The 16,616-nt window shown below is 45.8% G+C and overlaps 1 protein-coding gene across 3 annotated transcripts in view; it reads right to left on the reverse strand.

Annotated features, from left to right (window-relative positions):
• Window positions 1–16,616, reverse strand: part of LOC126484347 (G-protein-signaling modulator 2) — a 142,543-nt gene that overhangs the window by 107,225 nt on the left and 18,702 nt on the right. For all 3 annotated transcript variants that reach the window (XR_007587841.1, XM_050107821.1, XM_050107809.1), the window contains exons 7-8: window positions 15,386–15,552; window positions 15,156–15,253 (exon numbers count right to left, since the gene is read on the reverse strand). Coding sequence is in view for 2 of the 3 variants with exons in the window: in XM_050107821.1 (XP_049963778.1) it covers window positions 15,156–15,253; window positions 15,386–15,552 (265 nt within the window). In the remaining variant the exon portion in view is untranslated. The remainder of the gene's footprint in view (window positions 1–15,155; window positions 15,254–15,385; window positions 15,553–16,616) is intronic.

Raw genomic sequence — 16,616 nt, forward strand, 5'->3', positions numbered from 1 at the left:
CACAAATTATCCAACCTGCTGAAATCCTACTGCTGCCTTGGGCACCACTATTCAAAGCCCTATTGTATCCACAGTGTTCCTCCTCATCCATCCCTCATAGCAACTAAACCCTGCCTAGCCGACCTTTTCAACTTGCCACATCCCCCAAAACTCCCCACCAACCCTCCACCAAATCCAGAGCCAAAACATTCCGGTAACACTGTCGTTAGCACTTCCACCAAAACCATCAGCTCCACAGAGGTTTCAGTCCTATCCAAAGGCCTCACCTTTAGCCCTACACCACAATTTAAACATGCTGGATTTGTCAAAGATCTACTCTCCTTCTCCCTATACCTGCAATGGAAGCACTTTTTGCCGCCAATCCCTCCAACCAAAACCACTGAACCCTGCCTCCCCCAGTTCATACCACCATCCAACTGTGATCCTCCTCCCCGCACCCCCACCTAACCACCCGCTGGTCACCTTTCAGGAATTCATTACCTCCAACTTAGCCTCACCATCCTTCCCCAGAACATTAACCTTTCAGTAGAAGAAGGAACAGCCACACACAACCTCAAAACAAATCCTGACCTAATCACCCTACCGGCAGACAAAGGTTCCACCACTGTTGTTATGAATGACAGTGACTGGTTACCCAGGAATGGCGTATCTGCAATGTCCAAAACTCCGTTGCTCAGTATGGTCAGGGTCTCACCAAGGCCTTCACAGATAGGCACTATCCCCCAGACTTAGTACGCTAACAGATCTCCTGTGCCATTTCCCCTCACAACTCCAATCCTCCCATCACCCCCATAAACCAGCCACATAAGAGTGTTCCGTTTGTCACCCAGTATCACCCTGGACTGGAACAACTGAATTGCATCCTTCGCCATGGCTTTGATTACCTATCATCCTACCCCAGATACTTCCCAGCCCATCCAACATCCACAACATGCCTATGCCACTCCAAATACCAACCCCTTGCCACAAGGATCATACCCCTGCAGAAGACGCAGGTGCAAAACCTACCCAATCCACCCAACCCACCACTTCCTATTCCATTCCTGTCACAGGTTTATCCTACCCCATCAGGGGCCAGGCCACCTGCGAAAGCAGCCAACTCTGCTGCAATCGTTGCACAGCTTTTTATATTGTTATGACTGCCTACCAGCTGCCTGCCAGGATGAATGGCCACTGCCAAACTCTGGCCAAGAGCAAAGTAGACAACCCTGTGGCACAACACACAGCTGAACATTACACAATTGATTTCAATGGCTGCTTCACTATCCAAGCCACCTGGATCCTTCCCTCCACCACCAGCTTTTCTGAACGGTGCAGATGGGAGTTACCCTTACAACACATTCTCCACTCCCGTAATTATCACAGCCTCAACCTACGGTAGCATACCGTTCCCACACCCTCCACCCAACAGTTTCCACCCCCCTCTGTCTTATCATCTCCTCCACATTCTCATCTCTTACCCTGTTTATTTGCAGCCCTCTGCCAACCCACCTGCTCATCCTTCCCCACTCCTGTCCTGTTTTGCTCCTTTTTCCAGCACCTCCCTGCCCCACAACCCCCCGACACTGTGCCTGTTGGCAGTCTAGTCCCTGCATACTCAACTAGATAGCATTGGCCCTCTCCCCAACTGTACATTACTGTTCTTTCCCCTTCCTCTTCCCCTTCCCCAACCCCTCCAGATTGCTGCTTGCATCCCGGGTGATGCTGAAGTTGGTGGTCATGTGTGTATGTGTGTGTGTGTGTGTGTGTGTGTGTGTGTGTGTGTGTGTGTGTCCTCTTTAATGATAAAGGCTGTGGCCAAAAGCTATATGAGTGTCTTAATTGTGTATGTCGGCAACTTGACGTGTCTTCTTTACGGTAAGTAGCAATCTATCTTTTCCTCACACTGTTGATATTCCTGCCTGCAGTTTCCATTCTTTGAATTTGCATTTAAGTTAGCCCCTCTGTGCCAACCAGTATGGAGTCCGAAAACATCGATCTTGTGAAACCCAACATGCACTTTTCTTTCATGACATATTAAAAGCTTTGGACCAAGGCAGTCAAGCAACATTCAGAATTTCTTGATTTCCAAAAAGCATTTGACTCAGTATCCATCTACGCTTATTATCAAAAGTATGACCATATGGGGTATCAAGTGAAATTTTGTGGTAGGGAGGATGTAGCATGTTATCTTGGATGGAAAGTCATCAACAGATGTAGAATAACTTTGTGTGTGCTCCATGGAAGTGAGTTGGCACCCCTACTGTTCATGTTGTATCTTAACGATCTTGCAGAAAATATTAACTTGAGATTTTTTGCAGATGATGCAGCTACCTACACTGAACGACAGTCTGAAAGAAGCTGCATAAATATTCAGAAACAACTTGATTATATTTCAAAGTGGAGGAAAGATTGGCAACTTGCTTTAAATGTTCAGAAATGTGAAAGTGTGCACTTCACAAAATGAAAAATTGGGGTATCCTGTGACTTCAGTATCAATGAGTCGCACTCGGAATTGGAGAACTTGTACAATTACCTGAGTGTAACACTTTCTAGGGATATGAAATGGAATAATCACATAGACTCAGTTGTGGGTGAAGGAGGTGTAGACTTCAGTTTATTGCTAGAACAGAAGAGAAATGTAATCAGTCTACAAACAAGATTGCTTACAAATCACTCGAGCAACCCATCCTAGAATATGGCTCAAGTGTGTACCAAACAATGGATATTGAATGTACACAGAGGAGGGCAGCATGAATGGTCAGATGTTTCTTTGATCTGCAGGAGGCTATCATGGAGATCTTGAAAGGGCTGAACTGGCAGACTCCAAGACACAATTAAACTATCTACATCTACACTCAAACCAGGCATAGGTTAAGTCCCATTGTATCAGTAATTAGATTTTCTTCCCCTACCATTCACATGTAAAGCACAGGAAGAATGATAGTCTGAGTGCCTCTGTGTGTGCAGTAATTATTCTAATCTTGTCCTCCTGTTCCCTCTATGAAAGTGATATGTAGGGCTTCGTAGTATATTCCTAAAGTCATCATTAAAGTTGGTTCTTGAAAATTTATTAATGTCTTTCTCAGGATAGTTTATGTCTATCTTCATAAGTCTTCCTTCAGTATCTTTATTGCACTCTCCCATGAATCAAACAAACCTGTGACCATTTTTGTTTGTTTTTGTTTTGGTTTTGGGGCACAAAACTTCTATGGTCATTAGTGCCCGGTCCGTGACTTAGGAAACAGCAAAAAACTGAAATTGAAAACCAGCAGCAATGAGAACGAAAGCAATAAAATTGGAGAAAATAAAAGCAGAAGGAAGGCTTAAAAATCCACTACAGAAAGGGGTTGGTTGTCCCCAAAAAAAGCTTCAAATTACTGACGTCATTTCACTGGCACTAATAAACTTGAGAACGCGGTCAGCTGAGCGCGTGTCATCTGCTAAAATCGACGATATATCAGGCGATAGCTGTAGACGGGAGCGTAACGGATTAAAATAGGGGCACTCAACTAAAAGGTGTCTTACCGTCCACAGCTGAGAGCCGTGGGGACAGAGTGGGGGAGGATCGCCCCTTAAAAGATATCGATGGCTAAAAAGACAGTGCCCTATCCGGAGTCTAGTTAAAATTACCTCCTCCCGACGACGCGTTCGGGAGGAAGAGGTCCAAGCACAAGGAAGAGCTTTCATGTCCCGCAATTTATTATGGGTAAGTGTCGACCAATGCGTGTGCCATAAATGAACAACACGTCGACATAGAACGCTCCGTAGATCGGCGAAGGGAATCGATTGAATAGCTGGCCGAGGAAGAGAGACTGCAGCCTTGGCTGCAATATCGGCCGCCTCATTTCCACAGATACCAACGTGTCCCGGGAACCAGAGGAACGCCACCGAGACGCCCCCCCAGGTGGAGCAAGCGCAGACAGTCCTGAATCCGGTGGACCAGAGGGTGCACAGGATAAAGAGCGTGGAGACTGAGGAGAGAGCTGAGAGAATCTGAGCAGATAACGTACTGTATCCGCTGATGGCGGCAGATGTAGTGGACAGCCTGGAGAACAGCGTAAAGCTCCGCAGAATAAACCGAACACTGGTCGGGAAGCCGAAAGTGATTTGGGGTGTCGCCAACAATATAGGCACTCCCTACACCTAACGATGTTTTCGAGCCGTCGGTGTAGATAAATGTGGCGTCCGTCATTTGTGCACATAGAGCAGCAAATGCCCGACGATAAACAAGTGAAGGGGTACCATCCTTGGGAAATCAAAGGTCACGGAGCAGGCAGATCCGGGGACGGAGCCAAGGCGGTGCTGTACCCCAAGTTGTCAAGAAGGTTTTAGGAAAGCAGAAGGAAAGAGAATGGAGCAGTTGACGGAAGCGGACTCCCGGTGGTAGTAGGGAGGAGGGGCGGCCTGCATACCCTACATCAAAGGAGGCGTCGAAAAAAAGGTCATGGGCTGGATCAGCAGGCATGGAAGACAGATGGCTAGCATAACGACTCAGAAGGACTGCTCGCCGATTGGACAGCGAAGGTTCAGCAGTCTCAGGATAAAGGCTTTCCACAGGGCTGGTGTAAAAAGCTCCAGACACTAAACGTAATCCACGGTGGTGGATAGAGTCGAGACGCCGAAGAATAGACGGCCGAGCAGAGGAGTAGACTATGCTTCCATAGTCCAATTTCGAGCGCACTAAGGCACGATAGAGGCGGAGAAGGACCACTCGGTCCGCTCCCCAGGAGGTACCATTCAGGACACGGAGGGTGTTAAGGGATCGCAGACAGCGAGCCGAAAGATAGGAAACGTGGGAGGACCAGCACAGTTTTCTGTCAAACATAAGACCCAAGAATTTAGCGACGTTTGAAAACAGAAGGTTGACAGGACCTAGATGTAAGGAGGGCGGAAGAAACTCCTTACGTCGCCAAAAATTAACACAAACGGTCTTACTGGGAGAAAAACGGAAGCCGGTTTCGATGCTCCAAGAGTGGAGGCGATCGAGACATCCTTGAAGGCGTCGTTCAAGAAGGCTGGTCCGTTGAGAGCTGTAGTAGATCGCAAAATCGTCCACAAAGAGGGAGCCCGAGACATCAGGAAGGAGACAATCCATAATTGGATTGATGGCAATGGCAAACAGTACAACACTCAGCACGGAGCCCTGGGGTACCCCTTTTTCTTGAGAGAAAGTACCCTAAATGTGCGCTCTGCCATAAATTTGCGAAGAAAAAGGGGCAGCCGACCTCGAAAGCCCCAAGAGAACAGTGTGCGGAGGATGCCTGTCCTCCAACAGGTATCGTATGCTCTCTCCAGATCAAAAAATATTGCTACTGTTTGGCGTTTCCGGAGAAAATTGTTCATGATAGAAGTGGAGAGAGCAACAAGATGGTCAACTGCAGAACGATGCTTTCGGAATCCGCATTGGGCAGGTGTTAAAAGACTGCGGGATTCCAGCCACCACGCTAAACGGTAATTCACCATACGCTCCAAAACCTTACAGACACTACTCGTGAGAGAAATGGGGCGATAGCTAGAGGGGAGATGTTTGTCCTTTCCAGGTTTCGGAACAGGAACAACGATAGCTTCCTGCCATCGTCTGGGAAAAGTACTGTCGGTCCAAATTCGATTATAAAGGCGAAGGAGGTAACGCCGACTATGGGTTGATAAATGCAGCAACATTTGGACGTGGGTACCATCCGGTCCTGGGGCGGAGGAGCGAGAAGAAGAGAGTGCATGTTGGAGTTCCCGCAAGGAGAAAACAGTATTGTAGCTTTCGCGATTTTGAGAGGAGAAAGCAAGAGGTCGCTCTTCCACTGCACGTTTCTTCGGGAGAGACGCTGGCGGGTAATTTGAAGAGCTCGAAATCTCAGGAAAGTGCTGACCCAACGAGTTAAAAATTGCGACGGGGTCCACTAATGTGTCATGTGCGACAGTGAGCCCAGAGACCGGGGAGAAACTAGGCGCGCCTGAGAACCGTCGAAGCCGACTCCAAACTTCCGAGGAGGGAGTGAAGGTGTTAAATGAGCTAATAAAGAATTTCCAGCTTGCCTTCTTGCTATCGCGGATGACACGACGGCATCGCGCTCGGAACTGCTTATAGCGTATACAGTTGGCCAAAGTAGGATGGTGGCGGAAAACGCGGAGAGCACGTCGCCACTCACGTATTGCATCACGGCATGCCTCGTTCCACCAAGGAACTGGGGGGCGCCGGGGCAATTCGGAGGTGCGTGGTATTGAATGTTCCGCAGCTGTAAGAATAACGTCGGTAATATGTGTGACCTCATCGTCGACGCTGGGAAAGTGACGGTCATCGAATGTCGCTAGAGATGAAAAGTGTCCAATCGGCTTGGGCAAACTTCCAGCGTCGCGGGCGCATGTGGGGCAGTTGAGACTGCAGTCTAAGGACACTTGGAAAGTGGTCACTCGATTGTGTATCATCAAGGGCGAACCATTCGAAGCGCCGAGCTAGCGGAACAGTACCGACCGCAAGGTCCAAATGGGATAAATTTGTAGTGGAGGCAGACAAAAATGTAGGGACCCCAGTGTTGAGGCAAACTAGATCTGCTTGGTGGAAGACGTCTAGCAATAGTGAGCCACGTGGACAAGGATGTGGAGATCCCCAAAGCGGGTGGTGGGCATTGAAGTCCCCAACCAGCAAATATGGGGGTGGAAGCTGACCAAGAAGATGAAGGAGATCAGCTCGTGCCATTGGTGTGGACGATGGAATGTATACAGTACAAAGAGAGAACGTGTATCCGGAAAGGGAAAGACGGACGGCGACAGCTTGGAAGGAAGTGTTTAAATGGATTGGGTGATAATGGAGAGTTTCATGGAGAAGAATCATGAGTCCTCCATGTGCTGGAGTGCCTTCAACAGAGGGGAGATCATATCGGACGGACTGAAAATGAGGGAGAACAAAGCGGTCATGGGGACGCAGCTTTGTTTCCTGAAGACAGAAGATGACTGGCAAGTAGGATCGTAATAGGATGGACAATTCATGCCGATTGGCTTGAATACCGCGGATTTTCCAGTGGATAATGGACATAGGGTGAACAGAAAATGAAGGAATGTGACCAAGGTCGCTGTCAACTCAACGACTGCTCTGAGCTTGCGACCGACAGCATGGAATGGCATTCAGCCGAAGGCAGAAGATCCTGATCCATAGGTTGGTCAGGAGCAGCTCCTGCCACCAGCAATCGGCCGGTTGATCGGCCGGCAGCAGTGCGCCTCGGCGACACAGAAGACGGCCGAGGGCGATTTCCGCCAGGTGGTGCTGTAGATGGGACACGCCTTGGCGGAGAAGGAGAGGAACTGGGTTTCTTTGTAGCCTTCTTGGAAGTATGATGTTTAGAGGAAGGAGGAACCAATGGTTGGGAAGTTGCCGTACGTAAAAACTCTTCACGAGTATGTTCTTTTTTCGAAGTCTTGGTGTCTGACTTTTGGGCTCGAGATTTAGCAGAACTCGACGAAGGGTGAGCCAGAGAGTGGGCAGGCGAAAGTGGTGAGGTTGAACGGGCGATCTTTGCGCTGGCCGATCTGACGACCGTGGCACTAAAGGTGAGGTCGCAAGTCTGCGTGGCCGCCTCCTTTGTTGGCCGAGGAGAAGCAAGGACAGTGCTGTATTTTCCTTTCTGAGGCACGGTGGGCTGTCGACTGGCCAATAATTTTCGAGCAGCAAAGGTCGGCACCTTTTCCTTTACTCTAATTTCCTGGATGAGCTTTTCGTCCTTAAAAACGGGACAATCTCGAGAGGAAGCAGCGTGGTCACCCATACAGTTGATGCAGCGAGGGGATGGAGGTGGACAAGCACCCTCATGGGCATCCTTGCCACACGTAACACATTTGGCCGGATTGGAACAGGACTGGCTGGTGTGATTGAACCGCTGACACCGATAGCAACGCGTAGGGTTTGGGACGTATGGGCGAACGGAAATTATCTCATAGCCTGCTTTGATTTTCGATGGGAGTTGAACTTTGTCAAATGTCAAGAAGACAGTGCGGGTTGGAATGATGTTCGTGTCAACCCTTTTCATAACCCTATGAACAGCCGTTACGCCCTGGTCAGACAGGTAGTGCTGAATTTCTTCGTCAGGCAATCCATCGAGGGAGCATGTATAAACGACTCCACGTGAGGAATTTAAAGTACGGTGCGGTTCCACCCAGACAGGGAAGGTGTGTAGTAGTGAGGTACGCAGCAATTTTTGTGCCTGGAGGGCACTGACTGTTTCTAACAACAGGGTGCCATTCTGTAATCTGGAACAAGACTTTACAGGACCTGCAATTGCGTCGACACCTTTCTCAATAATGAAAGGGTTGACCGTGGAGAAGTCGTGACCTTCGTCAGACCGAGAAACAACAAGGAACTGTGGCAACGATGGAAGAACTGACTGTGGCTGAGACTCAGTGAACTTACGTTTGTGAGCAGACATAGTGGAAGGTGAGGAAACCATTGCGGAAGAATCCCCCATGATTACCGGCGTCTCCGATGGCGCGCTCCTCCCTTGTGGGGGCCCTCTCTGAGGGCACTCCCGCCTTAGGTGATTGTTCACACCTCAGGTCACACCTCCCGACAAACGGACGGAGGGACCAATCGGCACTTTCGGAAGGTATCAGCTCGGGTAATCACCCCTCCCTGGGCCTGGCCGTTACCAGTGGGTACGTACGTGTCCTACCTGTCTACCCGGGGTGGGGAATTACGCGTTACCCCGTCACCAGCTACGCATGGAAGTGTGTGGGTCAGCCTTCAGACACGCACAGGGAGGAAGAAAGAGAAAGGGAAAGGAAAGAAGAGAGATCTCAAACGCCGCAGCGGAGAAAAGGGTAAAGAGAAGAGGTAAGGAAAAGAGAAGGGCAAAGGAAGGATGAAGACATACAAGCAAGGAAGGCGAAGAATGCGGTACATTTACAAGCGTCCGTCTCCGGACGTAGGCACACACCATACTCCCAGAGGGGGAGAAAGGGAAAGAAAGAGCCAGATCTGGGGGGGGGGGGGGGGGCGAAGATGGGGGATGGGGAAGGATGCGGAAAGGGAAGGTATGCAGCCCGGAAAGGAAGGAAGGCCACATTAGCTCGGGGTCCCGTGCTCGCTACGCACGTATCCACAAAAGAGTTGTGGACCCCCTGGGGGGCCTGTGACCATTTGTGCCTCCCTTCTCTGTATATGTTCAATATACCTTGTTGTTCATATACGGTACAGGTCCCACACACTTGAGCAACATTTGAGGACCAGTTGCACACATGATTTGTAAGCGATCTCCTTTGTAGACTGATTTCACTTTCCCAGTATTCTACCACTAAACTGAAGTCTATCATTTGCTTTACCCACTACTGAGCCTATGTGATCATTCCATTTCATATACCTACCAAGTGTTAAACACAGGTATTTGCATGAGTTGGCCAATTCCAAAAGTGACTCATTGATATTACAGTCACAGGATACTACATTTATTCATTTCGTGAAGTACACAATTTCACATTTCTAAACATTTAAAGTAAGTTGCCAGTCTTTGCACCACTTTGAAATCTTATCAAGATGTGAGTGAATATTTATTCAGCTTCTATCAGGCAGTACTTCATTACAGATAACTGCGTCATCTACAAAAAGTCCGAGGTTACTATTAATACACTCCTGGAAATTGAAATAAGAACACCGTGAATTCATTGTCCCAGGAAGGGGAAACTTTATTGACACATTCCTGGGGTCAGATACATCACATGATCACACTGACAGAACCACAGGCACATAGACACAGGCAACAGAGCATGCACAATGTCGGCACTAGTACAGTGTATATCCACCTTTCGCAGCAATGCAGGCTGCTATTCTCCCATGGAGACGACCGTAGAGATGCTGGATGTAGTCCCGTGGAACGGCTTGCCATGCCATTTCCACCTGGCGCCTCAGTTGGACCAGCGTTCGTGCTGGACGTGCAGACCGAGTGAGACGACACTTCATCCAGTCCCAAACATGCTCAATGGGGGACAGATCCGGAGATCTTGCTGGCCAGGGTAGTTGACTTACACCTTCTAGAGCACGTTGGGTGGCACGGGATACATGCGGACGTGCATTGTCCTGTTGGAACAGCAACTTCCCTTGCCGGTCTAGGAATGGTAGAACGATGGGTTCGATGACGGTTTGGATGTACCGTGCACTATTCAGTGTCCCCTCGACGATCACCAGTGGTGTACGGCCAGTGTAGGAGATCGCTCCCCACACCATGATGCCGGGTGTTGGCCCTGTGTGCCTCGGTCGTATGCAGTCCTGATTGTGGCGCTCACCTGCACGGCGCCAAACACGCATACGACCATCATTGGCACCAAGGCAGAAGCGACTCTCATCGCTGAAGACGACACGTCTCCATTCGTCCCTCCATTCACGCCTGTCGCGACACCACTGGAGGCGGGCTGCACGATGTTGGGGCGTGAGCGGAAGATGGCCTAACGGTGTGCGGGACCGTAGCCCAGCTTCATGGAGACGGTTGCGAATGGTCCTCGCTGATACCCCAGGAGCAACAGTGTCCCTAATTTGCTGGGAAGTGGCGGTGCGGTCCCCTACGGCACTGCGTAGGATCCTACGGTCTTGGCGTGCATCCGTGCGTCGCTGCGGTCCGGTCCCAGGTCGACGGGCACGTGCACCTTCCGCCGACCACTGGCGACAACATCGATGTACTGTGGTGGAGACCTCACGTCCCACGTGTTGAGCAATTCGGCGGTACGTCCACCCGGCCTCCCGCATGCCCACCATACGCCCTCGCTCAAAGTCCGTCAACTGCACATACGGTTCATGTCCACGCTGTCGCGGCATGCTACCAGTGTTAAAGACTGCGATGGAGCTCCGTATGCCACGGCAAACTGGCTGACACTGACGGCGGCGGTGCACAAATGCTGCGCAGCTAGCGCCATTCGACGGCCAACACCGCGGTTCCTGGTGTGTCCGCTGTGCCGTGCGTGTGATCATTGCTTGTACAGCCCTCTCGCAGTGTCCGGAGCAAGTATGGTGGGTCTGACACACCGGTGTCAATGTGTTCTTTTTTCCATTTCCAGGAGTGTATTGTCTGCACGATCATTAATAAACAACATCAACAGAGAGAGTTCCAACACACTTCCCTGGGGTACACATTAAGTTACTTCTACACCTGACAATGACTCTCCATCCACGGTGCTGCATCCTCCCTACCAAAAAATCCTCAATCCAGTCATAACATTCACTTCATACACCATATGAACATACTTTTGACAATAAGTGTAGATGTAATACTGAGTCAGATGCTTTTCAGCAATCAAGAAATACTGTATCTACCCAAATGCCTTGATCCACAGCTTTCACTCTGTTACACAAGGAACCTGCGAGTTGGGTTTCACGTGACCAATGTTTTCAGAATCCATGCTGGTTGACATGGAGGATGACACCATTCTGTTCAAGATATCTCATTATGTTTGAGCTCAGAATATGTTCTAAGATTCTACAACAAATCAATGTCAAGGATATTAATTAAAAGGTAGTTTTGTGGATCACTTCTACTAACCTTCTTGTATACAAGTGTGACCTGAGCTTTTTCCAACTATAGAATCAGAGAGCGATTCTATTGGAACCTTCAGCTTTGTTCAATTTTAACTATTTCAGCTGTTTTTCAATGCCAATGGCACTTATACTAATTTCACTCATCTTTTCAGTGGTACGAGGATAAAATTGGGACAATTCTCCTGGCTTTTCCTTTGGAAAGGAATATTTTAAAACGGAGTTAAACATTTCAGGTTTTGCTCTGCTGCCCTCAATTTCTGTTCCTGTTTCATTTGCTAGGGACTGGAAACTAGCTTTGGTACCACTAACAGCCTTAACAAATGACCAGAATTTCTTTGGGTTTTGTGAAAGATCATTTGACAATATCCTGCTATGGTGGCCATTGAAGGCACCATACATTGCTCTCTTGACAGCTAAACATGTTTCATTCAGTATCTCTCTATCTGCAGCCCTAAATTTTCTTTTACACCTATTATACAGTAATGTCTGTTTCTTTAGACGTTCCCTTACAGTGACTGTATAACATGGAGGGTCCCTTCCATTATGAACAGTTCTACTGGGTACATATATATCCAGTGCATGGTCGACTATTCTTTTAAACTTGAACCATAGTTCCTAAATGCTCCTGCCTTGTTGTGAAAGTTCGGCATAGAGACAGGACACTACTGACTTTTATCTAGTTTACTGAACTTATATATCTTTCTGCTTGTTGTTGTTGTCCATTGTACTTTGCTAATCATTGTTGCCACAACTGCATCATAGTCACTGATACCAGTTTTAATGTGGACATCCTCAGAGAGGTCAGATGTATCTGTTGCCATTAGATCCAAAATGTGTCCAACATGTAAGGGGTTCCAAACTATCTCTTCTACACAGTTTCCAGAAAAGGCATTTAGTAATGTGTCACAGGATGTCTTATCAAGCCCGCCACTAACAAAGCTGTAATTTTCCCAATTGATTGTTGGAAGATTAAGGTCTCCACCAATGATACAGTACGATTGCAGTACTCATGCACAAGATAACGGAGGTTTCCTCTCAAGTTTTCGGTTTCATCAGGAGATGAGTTTCGTGGGCGATAGAAGAATCCAATTATCATTTTATGCCCACACACTCTCACATGCGGCTTCAATTTCTATCTCAGTACACTATCCTTTCAATATATAATTAAATCTTTCCCCAAAAAATCTCACTGCTATCAATTTCATTTTTCAACCAGCTTTCTGTACCTAATATTATGTGAGCATCATGGCTTTTCAAGAGTGCTCAAAACTCTGGCACCTTGTTCCGAATGCTTTGGCAGTTAACCATTAGAATTTTAATACTCTCACCTATGGGAGGTATCTCTCTTAATCTCACACTGATACCTCTTGGTTTTTCTACAGCTATAGTTACCTAGATTGGTAGGAGAGTCACCTAATCGAAAAAAAATCTTGTCTGTAACCCACACACAATCAACTACCTGAGTAGCAGCATCTGATGTGTTGTTCACACCTGACAAATTGGAAGACCCTACAGTTCTCGAACCTATGGCGCCAAGTCGAGAAATCACAGCCTAGCTTGTCACAGAACCTTCGAAGTCTCTGGTTCAGTCCTTCCATGCGACTCACAATTAAAGGACCATGATCAGTTCTGAGGACAATGCTGCCAATTGTGAACTTGATTGAAACTCTAAGTTCAAGGGTGGACTTCTCAACTTTCCTCTGCCAGTTACTGGAATGACCAACGTAAGGCCTCAAGAGCCTAGACGACAGGCAACATAAGGTCCAATGCAGCTGGTTGCACCCTGTTCCCTCATTGGCTGCTAGATTAGACTCTTCAACATGCTTTATGAGGCTCCCAGCGTACACACTGAGTGTACTTGGTGTCCTTTCCTGTCCCTTGCTGCCCTTTCCCTGAGGGGTTCCATTATTCGGAGTATGTTTGAAACTGAGAACCCTTCTGCTTTTGCCTTCTCTTGACACCAGACAAAACCGGTTCACCAAAAACCAATGAAGCGAACCCCACTCACTCAGTTTCAGTGAACCTGTTGGTTAAGGGGATTGGTAGAACTCCCTTAGCCCTTCCTGGCCCCATCCACCCCATACAAAATGCCTAGGTTTGCCATTGACAAGGCACTCACAGTCAGGTGGATGAGTAATGACAGATCCTGTACTTTCTGCAGAGGAGAAAGAACTAACAGGAGAGAATAGCACTTGAGATACCTCTAGGTAAGGTGTATCAAAAGAACATGATTCTTGAGAGGTCTTCCAATTGTTTGAGAGTAGTCAGGGTGATTTCCAGTTTCATCCCGCATTCAAGAACAGGATTCTAAGTGAGGCAGCATTTTGGCTAGTGCAATGTATTACAGGACAGTGAACAAATAACTTTAAAGCAAGCCCACGGATTATCTTTTAATCTGTTGAGCTAAAAGAAGTTGCTAATTCCCTATAAGAACAGAAGCAAATACACAAAACAAGATTTCTATTATGACAACACAAAAAGCTATGGTAAAAACTACTAGTTTTCTAAAACTTTTTGAGGTTAATTGTAGTTGTTAGCAAACTCAAAAAGAGAGTTGATTTACAATAAATGCAGATAATATATATTCTAAATTATTTATTTTACTTGTATAATTTTCATATTTTAAATTGTTATTTTACGTTTTACATTCATGGTATTTTTAGTTTTTTTAGTATTTTGTTAACTAAAAATGATAAATAACTCATTATTATTATAAAAAATTAATCTGTACGGAAATGCTTCAAATGTAACATTTTTTACACAATGCACAAAAAAATGAACTAAATTTTTAGAGAAGACAATATAAAACAAAATTCAGCAAGATTTCAAATTGTCAACAGGTGATCCTCTAAATATCCTGATTTGTATCAGGCATATTTCAGTACATTGGTAAGCCTTGGTGAAGAGAAGTGATTATGTACTAGCAACTGCAGCATGACTGTATTGGTTCTCACGTGGAGATTCACATGACAATCATTCTACAGAACCAGATGTGAACATCTTCTCACAAAGTTATTCCAACATCAAAAGCCCTATCTGTTCAATGAATGTATGTGTGCCATCAGATCTAGTTCTGCAGCATGCAGGGGCATAGGTGTGTGTGTGTGTGTGTGTGTGTGTGTGTGTGTGTGTGTGTGTGTGCGCGCGCGCGCTCCAGCTCGTGAAAGAACAAGTATGAAAGCTAGGAAGTTTTCCTTCATCCGTGTATGCACACTGACAACTCAATGTTTCTGCTTGTCTGTGAGTAGTCTCCTCTAATCCTAAAATATTTTTTGTATTTAGTTATTTATTGGCTTCACTGTGACATGTTTCTCAATTTAGTGTTTATCCATATCCAGATGGTGAAATAATAAGCCAGCTCCTGTCTGTTACATTCTAGGGTGAGCCCAACACAAAATGGATTTTGGCTTAAGAAACAGTTTTGTGCCTGCTTCTGCCTCCAAGTCAGCCGCTAACAAATGAGTCCTCTTACAAACCCAGTCCCCTAGATTATCTACGAACAGTCATTTCAGGGTGGAATAAATGGATAGATGGGATAGGTTTTATGACTGTGGTCATTAGAATACATATGATGCTGAAAATAATATGATAAACCTGAAGGCAAACCTAACTTCCTCTTTTAAAGAAATGATTCCAGTATGATTTTAAGCAGAAAGTAAAAGTTTGGTACCTCTTTTGAAATTTCCAGATGTTTACTTGCGAAGTAAAGTGCCTTTTCATGGTTACCCATTGCAGAGTGCGCATTACCCAGACTCCAACATGCTCGTCCTGTTTATCAACAGAAAATTCCAGGTTGTATTAATTTTTAAATAAAACTGACAAAGGCAAAACAATTCCAACTTTCAAAGTCCAGAAAGGAAGTGTGGAATGTAAAACCATTTTGTAAAGATATGTACTCACCTTCTCCAACTCTATCCATCAGCTGCTGTGCAATGATTAAATGGCGTAGATGATATTCAATAGCAGTCGGATAATCTCGAAGTAAGGTATAAGTATTACCCAAACTATAACATGCTTGAGCTTCAACAGCTCGGTCTCCCAATTCTTGTGCTAGCACTAATGTTCTCCTATAAAATAAACAAAACAAATGTTAATTTTAGTGCAATGCTATATACAAAGTGTGTCCAGTTTCTGTTAGGAATATGTTCATAAAAAGACAAGACATTAATTACTTTTCACAGTAATCAAAAATAGTGCCATTCTCAATGAAGGATCTGTAATTGGTTTTAAAATTGTCATTGTAGTCCATTAGTGGAACTATAAGGGAACAAAATGTCAAAGTTTTTGTATTACAACTGAGATGTAACAGTCCTGATAACATGTAAGTTTTAATAGAAACAGTTGCTTAACTAGTGCATTATGTGACAGAAGATAAATTAAGATGAGTGAGCAAAAATTGCTAGTTAATGATTCATTTAAATTATGTCCATTTTATTTATTTTACTTTTATTCATACATTGTCTGTGACAGAAACACCACAGCAAGCAAAATGCAGCAGCTCATAGGTTTTTTGTGTTATGTCACCACAAACCACAGCTCCACTAATCATCAGACAGTTCAAAGCAGAGGTTGACTGTCTCACTCAAGAAATAAACAATGGCAATAGGAATATTTGTAAGCACACAGATTGACAATTTTAATACGATGGCCAGTGTAACACAAAACTGAAATGCGTACATTGTGTTCCGAGTTTTACTGATGCTGATATTTTATGGATTAACAATAAATATGCACTTCCCTGACAATGGTGGTGTTGAAGACCGAGTTGAGATTATGATAACAGACAATAAGGATTAACTGAGTTTAATCAATATACTATCATCAAAGAAAGTAAGTTCCTTGTGGCAGAATTCTGAACAGACATAATTGAGAAATATATTAAAGCCCAATATACAAGAAGCAGAACAGGCAATGAGAAGTGTGACCATCTTACACTACAGTGACTAAGGAGCGTCATGAATCAGTACACAAATGAATAATGCAAAGTACTACCAGTGACTTTATCCGCAGTCCCAATCCCACACAGTTTTTTTAACTCTCTCTGAGAGACATGGCTGAATAGTATTAATTTTTTGTGTTTTGGACACATAACTTTATGGAGACCACTGGTGATCAGCGCCAAGAAAATAGT

The sequence above is a fragment of the Schistocerca serialis genome, chromosome 1 (assembly GCF_023864345.2).
Source record: "Schistocerca serialis cubense isolate TAMUIC-IGC-003099 chromosome 1, iqSchSeri2.2, whole genome shotgun sequence".
NCBI classification, from domain to species: domain Eukaryota; kingdom Metazoa; phylum Arthropoda; class Insecta; order Orthoptera; family Acrididae; genus Schistocerca; species Schistocerca serialis.